Source organism: Calypte anna, chromosome 1, assembly GCF_003957555.1.
Source record: "Calypte anna isolate BGI_N300 chromosome 1, bCalAnn1_v1.p, whole genome shotgun sequence".
Classification (NCBI taxonomy): domain Eukaryota; kingdom Metazoa; phylum Chordata; class Aves; order Apodiformes; family Trochilidae; genus Calypte; species Calypte anna.
In genome coordinates this window covers 148,553,152-148,578,721 of record NC_044244.1, presented here as the reverse complement: position 1 = coordinate 148,578,721, position 25,570 = coordinate 148,553,152, and the positions used below count along the sequence as shown (strand labels likewise).

Below are 25,570 nucleotides of genomic sequence, written 5' to 3'. Positions count from 1 at the left end.
GAGAAAAAGTGTATTGTGACAAAATGCTGTGTAATCATGTTTAAACGTTCTTATAGACAACCTTTGTAGAAAGGGGTTAACCAAACACAAGATGTGTCTGCATAAGAAGAATTAGTGTAGAAAGGGGTTAACCAAACACAAGATGTGTCTGCATGAGAAAAATTAGTATTGTCGGCTGTGCCTGCTCAAGAAGAATTAGCATCGTCGACAGATTTCGAGCTTTTCCAGCACCATTGGGCTCACAGGGCCATAAAGGACTATAAATACCAAAGAAACTTTAAGGAAGTCGTGCTGTCTTGTCGGAGCAGAGACTCCCGAGCACCCAGCGCTGTTGTTGCTTGTTGTCACTTGCTAATAAATTCTAATTGGTTTTTAATTGGCGTGTCCTGGTCAATTTTTAGGACCTTAATTTATTAAATTAACACCCACCACCGTGGGAAAGGCCGCTTTTTGTAAAATTCAAGATAAATAAATAGCAAAACAACGGAGTAAACCAGAAGGGAGCTTCAGGCCCAGCAGCCGAAGCCCCGGGGCTCACACACCACGCAGGTAACCAATGGTTACGAAAAACCCGTGCGGCGTGAGGTGACGGGCGGGCACCCCGCGCTGCGTCACGCCGGGAGGGGCGGGAAGAGACCGGGGTTCCAAGGCGCCCGGAGCCCGCGGGGCGGCAGCAGCGGGGCGTGAAAAAACGAAAACGGAGGGCTTCTGCCGAAACCCGGGATCGAACCAGGGACCTTTAGATCTTCAGTCTAACGCTCTCCCAACTGAGCTATTTCGGCTCCCGTTTCGTAGCGGTTGAAGCAAGGTAACTAATGGGTTTTTCTACGCCCGTCACCTGCTCATACTTGGCTTGAAATGGTTTAATGGGGGCAGATGTTGTTATCCTACTGCCAGATACCGTGAGTACCGTAAGTGAACTCACGACGGGATCCTCGCAAAGAAAATTCTGCCTGGAGGCGAAGATAAATACAGCAATAGCACAAGCGCTACAGGCTGGGGACAGAGTGGTTGGAGAGCAGCCAGGCAGAAAGGGACCTGGGAGTCTGCATTGACAGGAACCTGAACATGAGCCAGCAGTGTGCCCAGGTAGCCAAGAAGGCCAATGGCATCCTGGCCTGTATCAGGAACAGCGTCTCCAGCAGGTCCAGGGAAGGGATTCTGCCCCTGTACTCAGCCCTGGTGAGGCCACACCTCGAGTCCTGTGTCCAGTTCTGGGCCCCTCAGTTTTTTGAAAGATATCGAGGTCCTGGAGCAGGTCCAAAGGAGGGCAACCAGGCTGGTGAAGGGACTCGAGCACAGACCCTATGAGGAGAGGCTGAGGGAGCTGGGGGTGTTCAGCCTAAAGAAAAGGCGGCTCAGGGGAGACCTCATCGCTCTCTGCAACTCCCTGAAAGGAGGGTGTAACCGGGTGGGGGTTGGTCTCTTTTGCCAGACGACTTTCAACAAGACAAGAGGGCATGGTCTTAAGTTGTGCCAGGGGAAGTTTAGGTTAGATATTAGAAAGGATTTCTTTACGGAGAGGGTGATCAGGCATTGGAATGGGCTGCCCAGGGAAGTAGTGGATTCTCCGTCCCTGGAGATATTTAAAAAGAGACTGGATGTGGCACTCAGTGCCATGGTCTAGCAACCGCAACGGTGGTTCAAGGGTTGGACTTGATGATCTCTGATGTCCCTTCCAACCCAGCCAATTCTATGATTCTATGATTCTATGATATGAATGTATGATATGTAACCTGCATGCAGTTAGTATCAGGATGTAAGTGTTTTGGCTATGGCTGCCTGAGCTATTTGAGGAGTAACAGGAATTTGAATATTCTGTGGGATATTTTTGTTTCAGTTTTCAGAGACTTATTTTGAAATCTGTCAAATTATGTCCAGAGCTTATGTACTTAAGAACATGGCTTAGTGGTGGACTTGGCAGCGCCAGGTGAATGGCTGGGACTTGATCTTTAAAGGTCTCCTCCAACCAAAACAATTCTATAACTAGAGAGAGCAAATCCATCCTCATTTTTCCATGGTCTTGCTCAGGGATGCATGTTCCACAGGGGAACATTATGTCTCTGCATAAATCCCAAAGTCTGACTAAGCACAGTTATAATAAAAATTAATTCTTAAAAGTTTATCCTCACATTGTTCTTTATGCATTTATCTCAACAGGCAACAGTTATCACTCTTCTGTGGCTGCAGGCTGAAGGTAGATGATGCACCTTAGAGTACTTGTGAGCACATGTGGCACTACTGCTGGACACTCACATCTCAAGCTTGTATTTATTTATTTGCACATCCCACAGCTCTAGAAAAATGTTCTGGGAGAGCATCTCCTATTCTGGCTCTCTGTGTTCAACACGGGGAGAAACGGTGCCTTGTAAGATTGCCCACTGCTTCTCTGCCCCCCTGTTTGGCTTTTTTTTTTTTTTTTAACTAAGAAAAACTTGTTCATTCACAGTAATAGAGGGGTTTAACAAATCCCTCTTTTTTTCAAGTGTGTGGAAGAAGCAAACTTTCCTGAAACCAGCCCAGTGAATATTTGATGACACACATCCCCTATTTCCCTTTACTTTCAAACAGTATATTTTTTTCACATATTGTACCACTTCTGGAAGTATTTCGTGAGCAACCACCCCTGCTTCAGGAGCCACAAATTGCAGTCTAGGAACAAGATGTGTTTTCATAAATTGGAATCCTGAGGCTTGGGTCACCAAGTACTTAGTGTGTGAAAACAGAAACTCTTTAACAAAAGCATTTAGTTAGAGAGTGGTTTGAAAAAACAACTGGAAACCCAAAACATACCATTGTACTCCAGAGATGTGCTAACAACATACAGATGTGAAATCTCACATTCTCATGATTTTCCATTGCCACTGGCAATGATTGTTCTGCTAAGAAATGATGAACGTACCCATTTAATAAGCGTGTCTCCTAGTGAGGCAGTGAACATCATCTTGTGATCTGTTGTACCGATGAACTCCAAATGTGTGGTGACATGTGTGAGAGTCAAAACATTATTTACTCTAGGGTTTTCATACACTGCCACAAAAAAAAAAAAAAAAAAAAAAAAAAAAAAAAAAAAAATCAGAGCTACTATGTATGAACAGGCTATTGTAATCTTTATTCTTTTTAGAAATCTTTGTTTTGCCAGGTAAAAAGAAATCGGCAATGGGAATTAAAACTGAAGGTAATGCAAAACAAAAGGACCACTCAGTCTCATATACAACATATTTATTAAAGCAGCTACCTTTCCCTCCCCCAACAAAATCTGGTTTTGGGGCCAAAGTTCCTCTTACTGGAAAGCAAAAACATACTGGCATTTAATGGCTATTTGAAGAGAATAAGAACACAGTTCTAGCAAAATGGAGCATTCTGAGTCTAGCTGGAGCTATTCACAGCTGTCTCCTAATGGGAAACTGAATTTGTGCCACTTTGTACCCCCACAAGGATAGAAATTGTGGTTGAAAAAAACAACAGACAACAACAAAAAAATCCAAACCACTTATTTTTTCATCCACAGCCTTCCTGCTGAATCCATTAAAGGACAAGGTGGGAAAAAGGAAGCTACTTTCTAGTCCATCGTATTAGGACAATACAAACCAGCCCCAACCACAGCTGGCACCCCTTAATGCCAACCAGCACACAAGCATAAGCAAGTAGGTGCCAAGGTCTGACCAGAGAAGGCCTTGAAGAAACCAAGTATTATCTTCAGCACACAAACTGGGACAGATCCATACAGAAAGCCCAACCCAAGGGCCACGACTTGCAAGGCAGGAGGACTGCAGCCAGCCTTGCCTCGGCTGCCCACTTTGCCATCCTCCAAATTCTTTCACTTGCTGCTTGAAAGGGATGTGCTGAATGGCAGGACTGATGCATTAAGGCAATGGAGCAGCAACGTTTGTATTCCCCAGTGCACAGGGGCTTCGAGGAGCTGCTGCCTGAAGAGCTGATCCAACCCACAACACCATCTCCCCAAAAGAACGATGCAGGCCAGCTGACCCCAAAGAATTTCCCAAGCTTGAACCTCTCCTCTCTGATGGAACCTGGAGAGAAACCCTTTGCCAAAGGCCACCCCTTCTCCTTTAGAAGGCTTTGGCAATTCAAGTGGCACACACATGGAGTCCATTTATTCTCTTACGGGTGTAAATTCATTTTGCTCTGTAACTGAAGCCTGGAGAAAAGTGGACTGAAAGATTGCTGTGCTTGCAGTATTTTACACCATTACCTTTGCCTGCTGCAGAACTGCTTCTTTGTACCTTCCATGTGAAAACAGGGAGATACAAAGGCTTAAAGCATTACTTCTCTGGATTAACAGTTCACTGGTTGATCCTTTGTCCTTTTCTTTCTACAGGAGAAAGAAGGTTAATGGCAAAATAAAGTGTTTACATTAACAGTAAAAAGACTTTTCCTTGTGAAAGGAGTGCTCCTACCAGAGTGCTTGTCTGCTAAGGCAAACTGATGGACAGCAAAGTAGCTCAAAGCAAAAGTCTCCTAGAGTTTTTTTTTAGTATGTATTTTTTAAAATATGTGTATTTATAAATATATATAAATAGAAGTAAAAACACAAAGCAAAAAATCTCAAAAACTGAAGGATAATATCTTCAAAACCATTTAAATTAGAACAGCTTCTACTAAAACTTAACAGAACCTTTTGAAAAATCCACTAACAGTAATATCACTTGTTTGGACAGTCACAAATGTTCAAGCTTGCATCTCCAGCAGCTAAACATTCAAAACTTTCAAAGAGATCTATTCAATAAAGCAATCACACACTACTGCTTTCTTCTCTGTATTTCTGGTCTAATAGCACTATCACTAGTTAATTAATTTCCAGTGTTTCAAAGATACTGTACCTGTTTGTAAAAATAAAAATAACAATTTAGTGAATTATGGTCTGTAATCTCCATTCCTAAAATTGAAGACACATCACATTACCAGTATTCCATCATAAGCAGACTGAATTATTTTTATACTTTCATGCAGCTCATCAAGAGCAGCTGCCACACTAATCATAAATACAACTAAAGCAGATCTTTGCTGTAGTTCAGCTATTTCTGGTATTGACTTCTGTGAAATACAAAACAGTAAGATGAATGCCTAACTCTCCGTGTACTGTAAAGAAGCTGTATCTCAAGAAAATATGAAAATTAAGAAAATATTTGAATGTTAAGTGTGCTTGACAATGAATTTTAAGTGATTCAGCTGGAGAAGTTTAAGTACCTGGTAAGCCAAGCATTCTAATAGTCAAGTATGTATTAAGTCCTGTAACTTTTGCCCTTCCCAAATGGAGATTTTGACTACCAAGCGCAGTACCAGAAACCAAAAAAATATAAAAGAAATGAAATTCTAGTACAGTGTTATCATTCCACTTTGTCACAGAAAACTCACCTTCAGCAAGACAACCCTGAACTTCAGAATACACACTTGGGACTATGGTAAGCCTAAAAGCTCACTGTTTAGCTGCCTTTAACACCAACTCTTAACAACCAAAAGCAGCAGCTTAGCAACAGCACCGGGCAATATGCAGGAGATGTGATGAAGCTGGGAGCACTGTGGCTCCAAAGCCACCATTACCTGCAGGCTACCTTGGTCTGTAATACCAAGTTTTATGTTCGGTTACTTCTGGAAATCTAGCAGCAACCTCTAAGGCAAACACCCAAGCTCTGTTCTTCCGTCACTCAGGGTGATGAGGAAAAGACTTCTGCATATCCTTGTGTTTTCAGAGTTAACTTCCAATTTTCATAAAACTTGCAACAATTTCTGAGTACACCACAGTGTCCTAGCCCTAGGTTCTACCCAGGGGCAACAGAAGGGTCAAGGGCTGTGCCAAGTACAGAAGATGAAGTGATAAAACCAAGAAGACGACTTCCAACAAGACAAGAGGGCACGGTCTTAAGTTGTGCCAGGGGAAATTCAGGTTAGATATTAGAAAGAATTTCTTTCTGGAGAGGGTGATCAGGCATTGGAATGGGCTGCCCAGGGAAGTAGTGGATTCTCCCTCCCTGGAGATATTTAAAAAGAGACTGGATGTGGCACTCAGTGCCATGGTCTAGCAACCACAACGGTGGTTCAAGGGTTGGACTGGATGATCTCTGAGGTCCCTTCCAACCCAGCCAATTCTATGATTCTATAAGAATTTTCCCATGTATATTTGACACTTAAAGCCAAAAAAAAAGTAGATAGTTCTGCCTGTATTCTGAAAAAATACAAATACAGAAAAACCAATCATCCGCTTTTTAAAAATGTTTACTTAAGATAAATCAATAACACCACAACTTTCACTACTAAATGAATTATAAAAGATTGATGTATTTATAGAATTGAAGTTTGCTCACAAACTTTACATTACAATTCAAATATTGTTTCATCTTTATAATGTTTGTCACAAAAAAAAAAACTAAAGTGAAAAACTGGATTGAATAACATGTGCCGACCCACAATTTACAGTAAAATTAAGTGTTTAAAATTTTTCTCCATATATAGACTTCATATCACAGGAAATAACATCACTGGAATGTTAATCGTGTTACAGTATTTCAAGTTTGTTACAATTAGTTAAGGAAATTAAATTAACAAGTAAAAGGTAGAAAAAAGGTGACACCTAGAGCAGAGTGAAGGTTAAGGGAATGCTTCTGGAGAACATTTGCTACTTCTTGACACCTTTCCCTCCCCACCACCCCCCTTAAAAAGGGCCATTTAAGGTTACAGAGTAGATAACAGTTTAATCAGTCACCTACATAAAGTAATAGTGCACCAACAGAGAAAAGCACTGAACCATAGGGGTGCCAAATCTTAGCTTTCATCAACTGACATGTACTCCCCAGAAAATACATCAATTTTTTCCTTGATTAAAAATAAACCACAACTCTTTAAAGTGACAAAACCAATATATTACACTGTAAAAAAAGACTAATACTGATTAATTATTCCAGGACTAAAAGAAGTTTCATTGAAAGTCCCAAAAGCTGTAATCACAATTAATAGCTCAAAATTAATAAGGCCGATTTAACAAGTTACACTAATTTATAGCATTATAAATATTCTTCATCATGTACAGTTCTTTAAAAATCAAGACCTAGTGAGAAGACAGTATTGCACCAAAAGCTGAAATTAACAGGTTTGACTTATAAAGTGCTGAAACCCTTCCATTAAGTTGTGCCGCACTGTAGTTCTGGTTTTATTGTCCTTTGGTGATCCTGATTACACCAGGAGTTCAGTGTGGTCACTTGATCACAGACTTCCAAGAAAAGCAGATACGAGGTAGAACAAGCTCCTTCAGGTTCTCTGACACCCTATGGACTGCTGAGCTGTGCAAATGGCTCTGTCACAGGAAAGGGCTCCAAAGCTTTCTCTGGGTTTTTCCAGTTGTGAAAGTTTTCTTTGTACCATTCAACTAGGATGAAGAGAATGCTGATGAGTCAAGCTGACCAGAGGTAACAGGGAAGTTCTAATATTCCATGGATACAGTAAGACTAACAAAATGCAAAATTTTAACCTATAATATTAAAAAATCTGGTTCAGATTTTATACATTTTAATGCTAGGATAAGTCTTGCATAAAGTGACTTTAGTATCCGATGCTACCTTAATGTGATTAACCTTTAAATTAGGTTAATTAATTATTTTAAAAAGTCAATTTTATGTAAAATAAAGTGTTAAATTTATTCTCTCTAGCTTCTTATCAGCTAACCTATATACCCATTTCCCTCCCCTTTCCCTTCCCATCACTTTTAAATCTATAGTGTAAAAGCCATCAGCCCTACTTGTTTTCTTTATTCCTTCTTTCCAAGGCACTTTAGGTCTCCATCCTAAGTTGTGCATTTTTTCTGAATTCATTGGGTACCTCAGGTCATTAGTAGGTCTGATGAGATATAAAATGCACAAGAAAAACAATTTTATTGGAATTTTTTATCTATTAGAGATTCAATAACTCACATTGTCTTCAAAGCAATATTGGGTATGCCTAGATTTTCAAAATTGCCATCAACATGAATGGATTATATTGTCTTCAAAAGCTATGTGGCAGTTGAGTGCAGCCACAAGAGCACAATTCAGTTTGTGCAGTCAGCTACTTGGAGTTGACTAGCATAAATATGAATTAATATCTTTGTGGCACAAAAACCACTGCATTTGCAACTCTTTAGGCAGCCACTACACAACCCAGGGTTTTCTACTACCAACATTCACACTTTTCATCCTGAAAGCCCACAGATTTTGACATACTTCAGATCTGAAACACACAGACTTCCAAAGCATTGCCATTTCAGTGCCTCATTAGCTACACAGGTCTAATAATAATAAATATGTAGAATCCCAGGCTGCAAGATTCAGCACAAAAAGAGATTCCCTACATTTAAGCTCAGTGTAAATTTTAACTTCCACAAACTGGCAGTGCAGCAGTCTAGCCTAACACTCCTGCATCACTGGCACTAGCATACTGAATATTTAAGCTACACATGCAGAGAAACCAGCTACTTACCACCATTGCTAAAACATGCTAACCTCAAGCAGAACTCATTCTCCCATTGCAAATAACCCCCATGACCTTTAAGTCGCTTATTATAAAGTTAAAGAATTAGTAGTTAGATATCTTAAGAATCTTTTAAGGCCTTTGAAACATGTATTCCTATGTGGTTAGTTTTCCCAAGCCCATTTATGTTTAAACATTAGAGGACAGGGCCCAATACACACAGAGAAACAGCTCAAGCTGAATTCCACTGAGACCTACTGAACACTCACATCATGTGAGCCAGAAGCAACTTCTTCAAAGTCCCGCAAAACACTTAAATAGGATTCTAAAGGAAACACTTCATTTTAAAAACAAAAATTAGCACATTCAAAGACACTTCAGTTGCCATGATAACAATCCAAATGTGAAAAGAAAGTGAGAATTCTAAAGGCCATAATAATACTTAACTGCTATCAGCAGATACATCATCTCTAATCATTCAGGAGAAAGAGAATGAAATCTACAGTAAGCAGAGACTCATTGCTGCTGCAGGAAAGAAATGGAGATAAAAGAACAGAGCTAAACCAAGACTAAAATTAAGGATAGAAACACACAATAAAAGCATATTTGTAAAAGCTATCCATGTTTGCCACCATCCTACCTTTGTCACCTTGGAGTATCTTTTGAGATAGCAGCCTTAGCTTAAGACAGGAATGTAAAATTAACCACATTCTGTAGGTGCATATTTCTGCCTGTAGAGAGTGGGTCTTACCCATAAAGCAGTCTAAGTCTGAACAAGTCACATTAACATGAAAATACTAAAGTTAAATGATTCATCTCATTCAAGTCATATTAAAAACAAAGCACCACACAAACTACCCAAACTGCCCTTAAGTAAAGGTTTAGCCAGTGAATAAAACCTGTCCTTTTCTTAGAGCAGACTGAAGTTGTGAGAAGTCTGAAGAAAGCGTGGAGACAGACATTTAGCATTACACATTCCCCTTCAGCATATATACTCTGACTTAAAGATACAAATAGTAAGTAGAAATCCTGTTTTTCTATTATGCTTTCTGTATAGATCACAGATACCAAATCCACTAGGAAAAAAAAACACAAAAAAAACAACTGAACAAAAAAAACCCCAACACAAAGCAGAATAGTTCTTACTCCCTCCAAAGTTTATCCTCTTGCAAAGCAGACAACTTTCACAAAACAGTAACTGGCAAGAGACTCAGAAACCATCAGAATAAAGCTGTCTTGCACATGCTTCACTTACCTGTCTTTGACATAATCCACCCAGTGCTCCATTTCAGATTCTGAAGTTGTCTTCTTTATCTGTCAAGAGAAACAAAAATCACAACCTCACATTTTGCACTGCTTTAACATACATTTAAAAATATATTCTTTTTTTAATAACAAGATTTATGTGTGGTAGAAAAAAAAAGAAAGGAAAAAAAGAAAATCACACCATAAACAGAAATGATCTTTTGTCTAAACTGAATTTACAAAATACTGAAAGAAGCAAAACTATCTAGAACGATTCCAGTGCTTCTCTCCATCTGAGCACTGCCTAGGCATTCATAATCAGATATTTAAATTGTAATAGTGCCACATTCTCAGTCTAAAACTGAAGCAGCCACCAAGTAGCTCACCTTTTGGTGCAATTTTCTTCTAAGACTCACCACAAGCCCAAGCTTTCCAAGAGCTACAAAAGGCTTACAGTAGAATAGTTTGTGCAATGAATAGTAAAGAAAAGAATCATAACACTTTACTCACTAAATGAATTAACTCCTTAGCAAGCTGGGTAATGGACATCTCAAAGCTAGTTCCAATGTTATAAATTTCACCTGGCTTCCCCTCCTTTAGGACAGTAAGGAATGCTTCTACTACATCAGCTGCATAAAGGAAGTTTCTTCTTTGAAGTCCAGAACCATGAATACAGCTTAAGACCACAAAAAGGGGGAAAAAAAACTTTGTGATTATTTGATTTATTAGGCTGTTTTAAGCATATTTGTTGTTAGCAGTTACCTGAAGGTACCTTAAGTAGCTGGCATGCAAACAGTTTTTTAGGGTTTTTTTTAAGGAAATCATATTATTAAAATAAGCAATTCATAACTTAGTTATGAAATTAGAATTCTACAAACTATACCCAGTATTTCTAAGTGTAATTACAGTTTTACTGCACAAATATCACACACAAAATAGCAAATTACATACCATTTTCTGTTCTGTTGCAACAAAGATATAAACTTTGGAATAACCTAAGGAATTGAACAAAAAACAATTACTCCATTATTTTAGAAACTCTTAGTCTGCCAAGAACATGAGCCCTCACCTCTAAGTATCAGTAGGTATTTTAATAAAACCCTTGAAATGCTTTTATGTTTTCTTAAGTCTAATCAAAGAACACATTGAACTTAGAAACTACAAGGATTTTGGTAGGTTTTTTCCCAAAGTAGGTGCCTCTACTGTATTGTAAAGCTTATCTTTCTAGTCAACCATTACAAATAAGTAGTTAAAAATGCACTATTTTTACAAAATACAATGGTTCCTTACTTTTGAGGCACAGAAGTGCAATAGAGCCTAACTAGGGACTGCAAAAAGCTTAGGATATTGTTTAAACATCCAAGTAATTGCAGTAAGTAGATCTAGAACAAAAGAGAGTCTTTAAAATAGTTAAATTTGGAATTTCAAGATAAGTAAACATGGATCAAGTGACAGCCACTACTTTGCAGCATGAATATTTACAATATTATGTTCTGTTACAGGCTTAGACCCCAAAATTCATAATGCCCCAGAAAGTCTGTAAGTCAGCCTGGCTACTGAAGTTTTTAAACTGAAACCATTACAAAGCTACTCCAGTTCTACCAATTTTGTTAACTTGCTTCTCTAAACATACAAAGAGGCATAGCAGGTAAAACTGAACATCCATTTAGCCTAGTATTGTGTTTTTAGCAGTAACTAAAAGAGGATACTTGAAGAATATATATGCTGAAAGTAAACAGTGACACATCCCCTGACTATACTTCCAACATCATCCAACCTGTAGCCACATATTTCCCAAGCCACAGATAGGTGCAAAACATGTTAAAAGCCATTGCTTATCCTTCTGCGGTAACAGAGGAAGAAATATAATAATAATAAATAATAATAATAATAATAATAATAATAATAATAATAATAATAATAATTTCAACACAGAAAGCAAATAAATTGAAAATTCTCTCACTAGAACTGCCAAATATTGCTACATTTCACACAAGCTCCGAACTCTAAACAGTACCTATGATTATCACTATCATTCCATCAGTTTATTTCCATCCACTACCATGGCAGAACTTAGTATTGCCTACAAAGGCAACTGCTTCTCACTAATAAACATTTTAAATAGTTACCTTGCAAGGTATTTACAGACACATGCTTAACAAGTTGTTTTGTCCTACTTCTTGCCACGTATTTGATTGCTGTAGCTTCATCTTATCTCTTTTCTGCATAGGCTGGAACATCGTTCTATACCAGACACACTGCTTTCTAAACAGTTTACTTTTTGAAATATTTACCTTAAACATTCCTAATTACAGCACGTGACATACAAGTTAATGAGACTTGTAGGAGAACCCTGCCAGACATAAGGCAGTTACATATACTTTGAAAAACAGAAAAATTACAAAATTAAGTCACTGCAGTTAAACTCACATAAGTAACTGGAAACCTCTAATTGATGCTTTACTGACAACAAAAAAACACATTCTTTGTGTTGATGGCAATTCATGTTAGTGTCAGACCAAAATATAGTCACAGGTAAATGTAGAAACAGATACTTGCAAGACAGTGCTTTTTTCAAAAGTCAGTCCATTCTTAGGAGAAAAAAGTGACATCACTGCAACACTGAATATATGAATTATTCACATATTGTATGAAATATAACACTGAATTTATATATATATACTATATATATAATATACTATATAAATATACAGTATATATATATGTAGCATATATATATTTACATAGTATATATTTATACTGGTATATACAAAGTATATACTAATATATTATATATATATATACAAAAAGTATATATAATATAGTATATTAATGCTCAGAGTGAAGCATAAGTTTAAACTTACTTTTTCTGGATACTGGTGTGGTCCATAAACATTACTGCTCCGTGTAATGACAACTGGAAACTTAAAAACAGTAGATGTGCACATGATTACATATGAAAACATACACAAGGAAAATCTGTAGGCTTCTTGGTGATCAGTAAATGGACATAACCACAGTGCTTATTCAAATGTCTACAAACCCTTACAAACATTAATGAATTAAGCTACCAATACTTCTGCCAAATAGGCAAGGGCCTCCAGCCTTCTGTTAGAAGTGCCAAAAGTGCCAAATGTTTGAGATCTCTCAGTCTTGCTATGGAACCACCAGAGGACATTACATACATGTATTTGGCTGGCTGAAGACTGGCTTAGTATTTCCTGTTGCAGTAAAATGTTTCACAGTCATTACCATCTTATTCTAGTCAGCCTTAAGTAAAACAACTATACAGAAGGACATGTATAGAATAGAAAACTTTAGTATTCAAAATTTAAGATATTTTTGCTTTAAAAAAAACTGAGTAATAGGTGGGGGGGGTTGTTTTGGTTTGTTGGTTTTTTTTCTTACACTATAAGTCTTGCTTTAATACAATTTTGCATATTATTCTTCTCTACAAACAGATTTCCTTCATGCTTACCATTGCTTTCTTAAATTGCTCATGTTCTCTTTGACCATTTTATCAAAGAACATTTTAGAAATTGCAGCTCAGATTTAAAAAAAATTTCAAACCATTTGACCTCTTGCAGTGTGTCTTCACCAGTAAAGGGAGCATCCTCCAACACATCCAAGCTACAAGACTAGTAATCAGGAAAAGGGTGGCACTGTGTAGAATAGTCCTGATATTTTTCTAATACTCTTATATACATGATACAGACACTTAAGTATGGGCATAAGAGTCTTTGAAGCTTGCATCAACCTACTTGGTACCTTTCCCAGTATGACTGAACAAAGCACTCTGCAGCTGCTTTAGAGGAAGCATAAGGATTTGTTGGACGTTTTGGTGAGGATTCATCAAATTCCTAAAAAGAAAATAAAAACTTGAATTATTCAATTTCCTTTGGACAGATGAAGTTACAAAAGCTGAAGTTGCAACTAAGATAAAAATCCATAAATCTCCGAGCACACCAGACTGAGAAAGTCACCCTTCCATTGAACAGTAGAAGACCAATAACAAAAGACAGCCTATTTATCAAATAGAAGAGGTGTCTAGAATACCAGTAGCAATATTTCAGCACTTCTAGCAGAGAACTTCAAAGGAGCAGCTCCTTAGATTTTTATCTCGTAATATAATCACTGTTGCCACAGGGAGATTCACTCCTTTTCACTCATATTGCCTCACTGTGCCACTGCTAGCAAATTGACCTTTCAGTCCAAAATAAATGGGGTCCATTCTCCCTTTTCTAAAAACTTATAGAAATAGAGAAAAGTAGAGTTTCAACCAAAAAGCCCTCCAAAGCAAGGTTTCAACAATTCTGACCTGTTACAGAGAAGGCAGGTTTATTACAAACACAAAGTGGAAAAAAAATCCACCAAAAACCCCAATATACTAATGAATCAATGGAAGGAGGAATTCTGCACTGTCTGAGATGCATAAATCACCTAAACATGTGATTGAAAGACACACTGTTCTTGTCTGACTTCTTAAATTAATTGACTCCAATTCACTTTTTGATCTCCCTCCCCCTCCCAAAAAAAAAAAAAAAAAAAAACCAAAAACCAACCACTCTTCAAGAATTTCCCCTGTGATTCACAAAGAGAACAAAAACCAGATGAAATGACAGTGCTCTTTTCAAGGGCCAGAGGCAGAAAAAGGTCACTTGAAGTTGTCTCAGCCAAATCACTGATGTACATGCAGGAAAACAACATTCTTGGGTATCACCAAAGTCTGCAGATTGAAGTTGTGTTGAAGCAACTGATAAAGACATTGCAACAATAAGAAAGTGCACATGACTTTCTGAAGTACATTCGTATTTTCATGGACTAAGTCACAAGACTCCTTGGAAGTTATTTATGCCTTTAGAATGACAAGCATGAATAATCTGTCTTTTACTGAGCTAAATTACATTTCCTGAGCAAAAATCAGGCATAAATTGGCAAGAATAAATAGATTTCCATAGAACAAGTAACACCTGGATATTTCCTTCAGTAATACAGGAGCTGTTTTCTGTTTGAATTTTCAGTAACTACAGTTGCTGGTATTTTAGCTAGAGTATGAAACTAGCTCCTTGCCTGTGAAGTTCATAACAAAGCCAGAGCAGGGAATTAAAAAAAAAAAAAAACAACCAGCAACATGATGTGTACATTACTGAAGTCTCATAGACATCCCCTTTGGCACCATCTCCAAGGAATATTCACATTTCATCAATGACCCCAATCTCATTGCTTTAAGTTATACACCACCAGCATAAAATAAGCTACAAAAATAATGCAGGACAATTTTGATGTTTAGCTTTCTAGAAGTAACCAGTGGTTCTTTACAAGTTCCATTACTACCTGAAATCCCTCAAAACACAAATTTATACAGACCAAGGAACTGTTGAATGGTTTGGGCTGAAAAAGCTTTCAATATCATCAGGACAAGGAATTGTAGAATGGTCTGGGCTTCAATATCATCAGGATCCAACTCCCCTGCCATGAGCAGGGACACCTTCCACTAGACTAGGTTGCTTCAAGCCCCATCCAACCTGGCCATGAGCACTTCCAGGGAGGGGGCATCCACATGTTCCCTGAGCAACCTTTTGCACTGCCTCACCACCATCTCAGTAAAGAATTTCTTCACAATACCTAACTGAAATCTCCCCTCTTCCAGTTTAAAGCCATTGCCTCTTGTTCTACCACTACATAGCCTTCTAAAAAGTCCCCCTCCAGCTTTCTTGTAGACCCCCTCAGCTACTGGAGGGCCACTACAAGGTACTCTGTAGCCTCTTCTTCTCCAGGCTGAACAACCCAACTCTCTCAGCCTTTCTTCATAGGTACTTCAGAGATCTCACAAGAGCAGAAAAGGGGAATCATCTCCCTTCACCTGCTGGCCACACTTCTTTTGAAGCAGCCCAGGATATGGTTGGCTTTCTGGGATAAAGGCACATATTGCCAGCTCAAGTTGAGCTTCTCATTAACTATCATGCCCAAGTCCTTCTTCTCAGACCTGTTTCCAATGCTTTCTTTGCCCAACCTGTATTTGTTCAGATTGCCCTGACCCATGTGCAGGACCTTAACTTGGCCGGGTTGAACTTCATGCAGTTTGCATGAGCCCACCTCTCAAGGTCCCTCTGGGTGGCCTTCCTTCCCTCCACATGTTGACCCCACCACAGAGTCTGGTATCATCAGCAAACTTGTGCAGGGTGCACTCAATTCCACTGTCCATGTCACCACCAAGATGTTAAACGGAACCAGTCCAAATCATAGAATCATAGAATTGGCTGGGTTGGAAGGGACCTCTGAGATCATCAGGTCCAACCCTTGATCCACTACCACTGCAGTTACCAGACCATGGCACTGAGTGCCACATCCAGTCTCTTTTTAAATATCTCCAGGGACGGAGAATCCACTACTTCCCTGGGCAGCCCATTCCAATGTCTGATCACCCTCTCCGTAAAGAAATTCTTTTTAATATCTAACCTAAACCTCCCCTGGCACACCTTAAGACCATGCCCTCTTGTCTTGCTGAAAGTCGCCTGGCAAAAGAGACCAACCCCCCCTGGCTACAACCTCCTTTCAGGGAGTTGTAGAGAGTGATGAGGTCTCCCCTGAGCCTCCTCTTCTCCAGACTGAACACCCCCAGCTCCCTCAGCCTCTCCTCATAGGGTCTGTGCTCAAGTCCCTTCACTAGCTTAGTTGCCCTCCTTTGGACCTGCTCCAGGACCTCAATATCCTTCCTGAACTGAGGGGCCCAGAACTGGACACAGGACTCGAGGTGTGGCCTCACCAGCACTGAGCACAGGGGCAAATACCAACCCTTGAGGAACACCACTTGTAGACCTGTGTCCATTCTGACATGGAACCATTGACCACAACTCTTTGAGTGCAACCATTAAGCCAGTTCCTTATCCACTGAGTGCTCCATCCATGGAATCCATATTATTCCAGTTTAGTTACCAGAATGTCATGCAGGACAGTGATGCAGGATCTCTTCCATAGTTTAAATTCATTACCCCTTGTCCTATCACGACATGCCCTTATTAAAAAAAAAAAAAAAAAATCCCTCCCTAGCTTTCCTGTAGGTCTCTTCAGGTACTGGAAGGCCACTATCAGACCTCCTCAGAGCCTTCTCTTCTGTAGGCTGAATAGCCCCAACTTTCTCAGCCTGTCTTCATAGGAGAGGAGCTCCAGCCCTCTGATGGTCTTCATGGCACTCTTCTGGACTCACTCCAAGTGTTCGATGTCCTTCTGTATTTGTGCTTGGGACTGCCTAAACACATGTGCAGGATCTTGCACTTGGGAAAGTTTGACAAAGTTTATTTTCACTATTAAAGGCAAGCAAAGCTACAAAAACCCCTTATGCACTTTCAAACTCACCTCATCAGTGCTACCTCCATACACTTCATCTGTACTAACATAGACAAACTTCTCCACATTGGCTTCATGTGCAGCAGCAACCAGCACATTGGTGCCATAAACATTCACATAGGTGAATTCCAGAGCATGCCAAAATGAAAGATCTATGTAAAAAAACCAAACAATTCTGATTAAACTCAGGCAAGACACAGCATCCTACTGAATTGTAATACTAATGGCTGTAATTGACTCTCTCTTTTTAGAGCCCAGGTAGGATTGTGACTGAATGGATAAATGCAGGGAGACCAGTGGATGTAGTCTACCTTGACCTTGAGATGAAGAGCAGGTTTGAGACCACCTAAAGAACCTGAAGATGAACAAGTCCATGGGACCTGATGGGATTCACTCATGGCTCCTGAAAGAACTGGCAGATGCAGTTGCAAAGCCACTGTCCATCATATTTGAAAAATCCCAGCAGTCTGGTGGAGTTCCTACTGACTGGAAAAGGGGAGGGGAAACATAACCCAAATTTTCAAAAATGGAAAAAAAGAAGACTCAGGGAACTAAAGACCAGTCAGTCTCACCTCTGTGCCTGGCAAGATCATGGAGCAGATCCTAAAGGCTCTGCTAAGGCAAGCAGATAACAAAGGGGTGACTGCTGACAGTCAGCAAGGCTTTACTAAGGGCAAGTCCTGCCTGACTAATTTGGTGGCCCTTTAGGGTCACAGCCTTGGTTGACAAAAGCAGAGAAATTGACATCATCTACCAGGATCTGTGCAAGCATTTGACATTGTCCTGCAGATCTCTAAACTGGAATGACACGGATTCAGTGGATGAACCACACACACTGGACAAGGAACTGGACAGATAGTCACACCCAAAGAGTTGTGATCAATGGCTCAGTGTCCAAACGGAGATCTGTGACAAGTGGTGTTCAGTACAAGGGTCAGTACTTGGAGCAGTGTTATTTAACATCTTTGTCAGCAACATGGACAGTGGAATCAAATGCACCCTCAGCAAGTTTGCTGATGACAAACTGTGTGGTGAAGTCAACACTTTGGAGGGAAGAGATGCCATCGAGAGGGACTTGGACAAGCTTGAGAAGTGGACTCGTGCAAGCTGCATGAAGTTCAGCAAGGCCAAGTGCAAGGTTCTGCACCTAGGTTGAGGCAATCCCATGCATGAATACAGGCTGGGAAAAGAAAGGATTGAGGGCAGCCCTGAGGAGGAGGACTTGGGGGTGGTGGTGAACCAGAAGCTCAACATGAGCCATCAGTGTGCACTTACAACTCAGAAAACCAACTGTGTCCTGGGCTGCATTAAAAGAAGCAGAGACAGCTGGTTGAGGGAGGTGATTCTCCCTCTCTACTCTGCTCTTATGAGACCCCACCTGGAGTACTGTGTCAAGTGCTGGAGTCCCCAACATAAAGACACAGAGCTCCTGGAACATGTCCAGACGAGAGACAAAAAATGATCAGACGGATGGAGCACCTCCCCTATGAAGACAGGCTAAAGAAGTTGGGGTTGTTCATCTTGGAGAAGGGGAGGCTCCAAGGTAAACTTATAGCAACCTTCCAATATCTGAAGATGACAACAAGAAAGCTGGGGTAGGGCTTTTTACACAGGTGTGTAGTGAAAGGACAAGGGAAAATGGCCTAAAACTTGAGGGAAAATTTAGGTTAGGGAGAAATTCTTTAATTTGAGGGTGGTGAGACACTGCAACAGGTTGCCCAAGGAAGTTGTGGCTGCCCACTCCCTGGAAGTGTTCAAGGCCAGGTTGGATGGGGCCTTGAGCAACCTGGTCTGGTGGAAGGTGTCCCTCTCCATGCAGGGGACTGGAACTAGATTATCTTTTAGGTCCCTTCCAACCCAAACCATTCTATGATTCTGTGACCTTAGCAAGGCCTTTGACAGAGTCTCCCATAACACCCTCTTGAACGAGCTTAGGAAATGTGGGACAGAAGAACAGACAGTGAGAGGGATTAAGAACTGGATACACAATAGAGGCCAAAGAGTCATGACCAATGGTGCAGAGTCCAGCTGGAGACCTGTAACAAGTGGAGTCCACCAAGGATCAGTGCTGGGTCCAGCCCTATTCAACATCTTTATCAACGACCTTGATGATGGGACAAAGTGTCTTCTCAGCAAGTTCACTGATGACAAAAAGATGGGAGGTCTGACTGACACCCCAGAAGGCTGTGCTGCCATTCAGAGAGACCTTGACAGGCTGCAGAGTTGGGCATGGAAAATTTAATGAAATACAAGGGCAAGTGTAGAGTCTTGCATCTGGTAAAGATGAACCCCAAGCACCAGAATAGACTGGGGACTGAGTTCTTGGAGAGCAGAGAAGGGGAAAGGGATCTGGGGGTGCTGGTGGATGGAAGGATGACCATGAGCCAGCAATGTGTTCATGTGGCCAAGAAGACCAATGGCACCCTGGGGTACATTAGAAGGGGTGGGGTTAGTAGGTCAAGAGAGGTTCTCCTCCCCATCTTTTCTGTTCTGTTGAAACCACATCTGGAATATTGTGTCCAGTTCTGGGCCCCTCAGTTCCAGAAGGACAGGGAACTGCTTGAGAGAATCCAGTGTAGAGCAACCAAGATGAAGGGAGTGGAACATCTCCCTTATGAGGAAAGGCTGAGGGAGCTGGGGCTCCTCAGCTTGGGAGAGACTGAGAGGTGACCTCATTAATATTTATAAATATGTAAAGGGCAAGTGCCAGGAGGATGGATCCAGGCTCTTCACCGTTATGTCCAAGAGGCAACAGGTATAAGCTTGATCATAGGAGGTTCCACATAAGTATAAGGAAAAGTCACAGTCACAGTGAGGGTGACAGAGCACTGGCACAGGCTTCCCAGGGGGGTTGTGGAGTCTCCTTCTCAGGAGACATTCAAACCCCACCTGGATGTGTTCCTGTGTGACCTCCTGTAGATGATACCAGTCTGGCAGGGGGGAGTGGACTCAATGATCTTTCTGTGTCCCTTTCAACCCCTAACTTTCTGTCATTTCTTTGATTCTGAAGGGAGCTATGCCCAATAGCTACGCTTTCAGCTTCCACACTGTGTTTTTTCCTGTAAGCTTGAAGCCAACAAAGTAAAAAATTAAGACTATGTATGAGCTCTCTCCCACTGCCTTCATGACTCTACCAGTACACCAACAGTTAAAAAGTTTAACTAGAATTAAGAAGTGTAATTTAAAAAAGAACAATAGCTTTTTTCATTGTGCATAATGGTTAAGTCAGATTAAGCACTTTTAAAACTAATGATGGGAACCCCCTTAAGTTACAAAGGCCACAAGACAAACCGTATCCTTGTTTTACATGAGGGGAAAAGACAATAAATATAAGTATATATTTCAAACAAATAAACCATGCAACAACACTCACCTACATGAGTCTGGGCTGCAAAATGAAGGACTATATCTATCTTCTCAGTTTCAAAGAGCTGTTTTATAAAACTAGGTTCACAAATATCTCCCTAAACAGGAAAAAAAAATCATAAAATTATTTTTTATAGAAAATACTAAGCTCGCATTTGTACCAGGCAACGCCCAACAAACCATTACAAAGCAAGCACAGGATACAAAATTGCACTACCAACTGAGTTTTGGGCAATTTATCAACACCATATCCAAAATAAAACCAGATAAAAATTTCACACATTCTGAGCAACAGCCTCAACGAAACTTAGTTCAGGATTTATATTATTATTTTACATTAGAAATAGCATCACCCTCAAAACATACACAATGTTAAGTACAGCCATGTAGCTCAACTACTGTGATTGAAATTACAAACTCTCATGGCAAGTAAGTTACAGGACTCTGGTGAAGGGACAGTGACACCTAGTGGTACTATAAAAATTGAACTGGATTTCCTCTCCTGTCAGTCCTGCTATCTTGAGAGGATTTGGCGGTTTTTGCTGTTTGTGCAGGTATTTGGTTTTGGGGTTTTTTTTTCTAAATTTACATATATATATATATATATATATCGGAGATTAAGGTATAGACACAGCAGCCATTCTTTAGTTTCGCACAGTAGCAACAGCAGCTTTTAAAGGTAAGCACAAGCTGAAAAAAAGCTTTTGGTATTTTGGTATCTGTTGGCTCAAATTAAACAAAGCAGTTAAAAGGATTGTCTTGGGAAGGAATACTTTTTTATAAGAAGGCAATTAACTAAAAATAGTTTAAATATCCCTATGCTGTAAGTTCTCAAGCAACAACTCCGAACAACCTCAAACTACAGTATGTCAGAAATGGGAGAATCATGGAACAATTTTCTTAATTCTTATCCCTAAACAGAACATTCCAGTAAATACTTCAGACTCGTATATTATTTTGAACTAAATTATTATGATTTTTTTTTTAAACTTAAATTCAAACTCAATACATCTGTGCTGATTAACAACAGAAACTGTGATTGAACTGTACCTTTCATACAGTTCCTTACCCAAGTTTTCTGAACTTTTACCTTCCTACCATCCAGAACAGGCTTTTTTCCTACAGCATCACTACAGCAGTTATCCCCTCTGCTCTCTCCTAAGAGCAGTAACAGTGTTGTAGTTCTGACTGCAGGGCTTGTCCACCAGAGTTTTTTTCCAGTGTGTTTTTTCATTTCAGTGTAATCTGCTTAAATGCATACAAGCTCAGATCAACCTTCCTTAAAATAAATAAACAAACCAACCATCAAAATCCTTAAGAGCTAGAATGAACTACAGAGCTGCAGGATTTGTGAGAACATAATCCTACTCTAGTTCAGAAGCATTATAGCTATTTAATTATACTAGAACACGTTGCCCAGGAAAGTTGTGGCTTTCTCACCTCTGGAGTTGTTCAAGGCCAGGCTGGATTGGGCTACGAGCAACCTGGTTTAGGGAGAGGCATCCCTGCCCATGTAGGGGACTTGGATCTTTAAGGTCCCTTCCAAACCAAACCAGTCTATGGTTCCATAATTCCTTGAGACTATCCCCCTGCTTCCTATAGGGATCTGGTTGTTTACAGGATGCCTTACAGAACCCTCTGCTATCCTCAACTAAATGTTAATACACAGCCAGATAATGAGGCTTTCCTACAGTGCTCACATTTCCTATCACATACCGGAAACTCTGGAAAAAAAAAAAAAGCAGGAAAAAAAAAAAATCCAGTTTGTGCATGCATACATTGGCTTAGCAGACATTCCCTTTTCCATCATGCAACTTTTATCCCAACAGCTCGAGGTAACCACTTACTGAAATAAAGAGAGGTTCACAAAAATGTAAACAGCCACGGGGGTCACCAAACAGGTGAGGACATATTCACTTCCATAACTTACACCTGCTACCTCTGGCAAACCCCCCCTCAAAACCACTGTTTCAGAAAATGAAAGTAGATGCATTTCTCACGTGTCCTGTAATCTTTAACAGCCCAGTGGGACTGTGAGAACACCATCAGCACTGACTTCCAGAGAGAGGAGGAACCTCACCATACAAACCCAGCAGTCAGAATGTCTATCTGAACAATAAATCAAAAACCATCTCCTGTATTAAGGTAAAAGTGTGGAAACAGTGAACTGATTTCATTGGAAAAATTTTAAGCTGGCATACCTTGAAGAAGGAACACCACAGGATCCTATTCCAAAACAACTATGAACAGCACCAAAAGCAGGAAAAATAAAAATGCAGCTTGATGTCTAGTGCTAACAGAATAAAAAAGATTGTGTGGCACACTAAGTGGCAGTGTTTGAAGGTGCAAAATCTCAGATGGCATCAGACCATGGAGGAGCTGAATCTGAATCCATCTTGTTCACATGCCCTGTCAAAAGCTTAACAACCATCCCTGAAACCACCTATTTCCATATTCCAGCATGTATTATTTCTTTGCCTTTATTACAGAACAAAATATGACAACTTTCAAAAGGGTACTCCATGCAAGAAGCAGAACACATGGTTATACTACTGCATATTTTGACAGACTTCTGCAGGTGAATTATGAAGAAAGGAAAACAGGCGAAGTAAATGCTGTTCCGTCCATCTGATTGTCACATACATTGGCATACTGCATGCACTGGCTCATTCTTGACAATTAATTAGTAGAATTTCAACTTTACCATAAGTGAAAGCAGCAGCTTCTAGTTGGGGATGCTCAGGAGACCACGTTACCTTGATATGAAGGCATAAAAATCAGTAAAAACTCAAGTTTCCTAGAAGAGAAGGCTTTATCACCTGGATAAACTTGTAGTTTTTCTTCTCAGAGACTGTTTCAAGATTCTTCAAGCTTGCACAGTAGTCGAGCTGAAGAGAAAAACCCACACAACATCATTAAGTGGGATCCATAAAGGTAAATAAGCTAACTTGGATCCAACCTATCGTTAGAAAGTTTGAGAACTGAGAAATTATATCAAAAGAAGAGCTATTTTTAAAGCTTCATGATGCCTGCTTGCAAAACACAAAACTCTGAAAGATAGCCTGACTGAAAAAAATCTTAAAAAGAAATCTAGAACTTCCTAAGCTTCCTCTATTCTTCCTTTTTTTTTTTTTTTTGCCAAAATTATTTTTAATGCTATTCCTAATATTTTTTTCATGGGAACAAATGGGAAAATTAATAAATAACAATAATCCATATAACTGAAAATATGCTATAGATTGCATTAAAAATAATTTAAACCAATTTTCCATATCAAGTAAGGCAACAAGCTACTCACCTTATCTAGATTTATAATCAGGTAGTTTGGGTAGTTTTTCACAAGAGAGACGACTACATGTGAAGCACTGCAGGATAGAAGAAAAACATATTTTACAATTATATAGGTAGCTTTAAGGTAAACAAGAGCTGGCAAATTTCAAATAAGTCTAGCAATATCAAAATGTTTTGGAGGAAAAGGGAGTTGTTCTCAAGGCAGGTGAAGAGGAATTCACAGATCTATTTTAAGATGTGTCAAAAATATTCTGTTGATAATGTCTATAATTGCATACTGTTGAAAAGCTAAAGTATTAGAAGTTCTTGCTGTAACAATAGAAAGTAGCACTGCTCAGTCACCTAAAAAAGAAAAAAAAAACTAAACTGTTCTGTGCTACATTCAACAGGCATTCTAAAATGCTCCCATGCCCTGAAGTTGATAATTAGGGAGAACTAAGCAGTCAGCTCCCCTCACCTGTAACACTCAACTCACCAGCACTGTTGCTAGGTGTAAGAAAAAAATGACAGCCTGACTACCAGGTGGTATTTCTCTTTGGTACAGTCTGTGTACAAGAAACTCAGCCTGAGAGCTGAGGTTTGGCAGGCCTTGTTCATAACTCCAGCCCCGTAAGATGGAGGATGCTCAGAGAAATCAAGTCCTCTCACAGCTTCAGACCCTGAGCACCCTGACAAGAGGGTCCTGAACCTTCCCTGCCTCAATCAGAGCACCAGGAAGAGTTGGTGACAGACAGCTGCTGGCTCAAAGGTCACCACAACAGCACTTTGTCACTGTCAAATCAGTATTTATCAGCAGTGCTGGGGACCACAGAGCATTCTTCCACCATACCTGGTCTCTAAGACCATATACGTAGCCTCAGGCAGCTTTTATTACACAAAAGGAATTAACTGTTCATGATTTTCCAAGAAGTAATTAACGTGAGGTTGCCTATCCTGAGAAATCATTAATATGAATACACGTATTAGTTAAACACTACTCCGCGGGCTCTGTCGGCATCTAGCGGTTTTTCCCCAGAATCGCAGTCCCTCTGGTGGGAGTCTACTTCATCCGGTGGGTCGTTCTTCCTCTTCATCACTTGCCCCTGATGAACTTAGGTGTCTGTGTTCTTCGTTCTTGACGACTTGGCAGCTCACACCGGTCCAGAACCGGTCTCCTGTTCCTGTTGGTTACATCCCCCCATCTCCTCCCTTCTACACCACCACCACTTTATACATTTTCTTTCTTATCTGGTTAGTGCCACAGCTCAAAGCACTTCCCCGAGGTTAGTTATACAAAAGGCCTTATGTCCAGCAGAGGGGGCCTCCAGTTAAAGTAACCTTTCCATTAAAAGGCAAAATACTGATATTTAGCAGAAGGGCCTTTCGACATCCCCCTCCTACCACCCCTCCGCCTTGGGGCTCAGCACCCATCCCACCGGCAGTGCTGGGAGCACCCTTCGGCGAGCATCTATCTACTCGTCAGCCTCCGGAGAGAACCCGGTCCTGCACAAACCTCCGCCTGAGCCAACGTGACCCGAGCTAACAGCGCCACGGAACCGGCCCGGGACAGACCCAAGGAAACGGGTATGGGAAGTGACACGGCGGCGCCTGCCACATCCCCCCCACGACCCTAGAGAGGAGACCCATGGCTCCACCCAGAGGAGAAGCGAGGCCGCCCTCGAGGAACGGCGGCCACCACTCACATGAACCCGGCGCCGCCCGTCACCAGCAGCCGCTTCTCGAAGCCCGGCAGCTCCGCCGGTACACCCCGCTCCGACATCCTCCGCGCTTTACGGCAGCAGCCCTCACCCGCCGCGGCTCCCCGACTGCGCATGCGCAACACGGGATGAGCGCCGTGCTTCTCCCGGGGGTTTCACGGGCA

At 40.6% G+C, this 25,570-nt stretch overlaps 1 protein-coding gene and 1 non-coding gene across 3 annotated transcripts; both read right to left on the bottom strand.

Moving 5' to 3' along the window:
* Positions 1 to 709: 709 nt before the first annotated feature.
* On the bottom strand, positions 710 to 782 carry TRNAF-GAA. The gene has a single exon. It is a non-coding gene; the product is annotated as a tRNA-Phe (tRNA).
* A 5,437-nt stretch (positions 783 to 6,219) lies between these two features.
* Positions 6,220 to 25,568, bottom strand: TGDS (TDP-glucose 4,6-dehydratase). Of its 2 annotated transcripts, XM_030469404.1 has the most exons (12): positions 25,392 to 25,568; positions 23,717 to 23,783; positions 23,238 to 23,306; positions 20,426 to 20,516; positions 17,062 to 17,204; positions 13,467 to 13,565; positions 12,570 to 12,629; positions 10,657 to 10,700; positions 10,216 to 10,381; positions 9,716 to 9,774; positions 7,754 to 7,851; positions 6,220 to 7,384 (listed from the first exon to the last, which is right to left on the bottom strand). In XM_030469404.1, exons 1-12 carry the CDS (start codon positions 25,520 to 25,522, stop codon positions 7,284 to 7,286), a joined length of 1,128 nt encoding a protein of 375 aa, XP_030325264.1. In that variant the 5' UTR covers positions 25,523 to 25,568; the 3' UTR covers positions 6,220 to 7,283. The 2 variants fall into 2 exon arrangements, with proteins under 2 accessions (XP_030325264.1, XP_030325265.1); XM_030469405.1 differs by lacking the exons at positions 6,220 to 7,384; positions 7,754 to 7,851 and adding an exon at positions 8,735 to 8,785.
* Between the last annotated feature and the right edge of the window lie 2 nt (positions 25,569 to 25,570).

Bases quoted from the DNA above. Each gene is read 5' to 3' on its own strand.
- TGDS (XM_030469404.1), bottom strand. From the start codon at position 25,522: ATGCGCAGTCGGGGAGCCGCGGCGGGTGAGGGCTGCTGCCGTAAAGCG. The intron at 23,784-25,391 runs GTGAGTGGTGGC...TCTATCCTGCAG, and splicing joins ACGGGCGGCGCCGGGTTCAT to TGCTTCACATGTAGTCGTCT. The intron at 9,775-10,215 runs GTGAGTAAAGTG...TTCTCTTGACAG, and splicing joins CTAAGGAGTTAATTCATTTA to ATAAAGAAGACAACTTCAGA.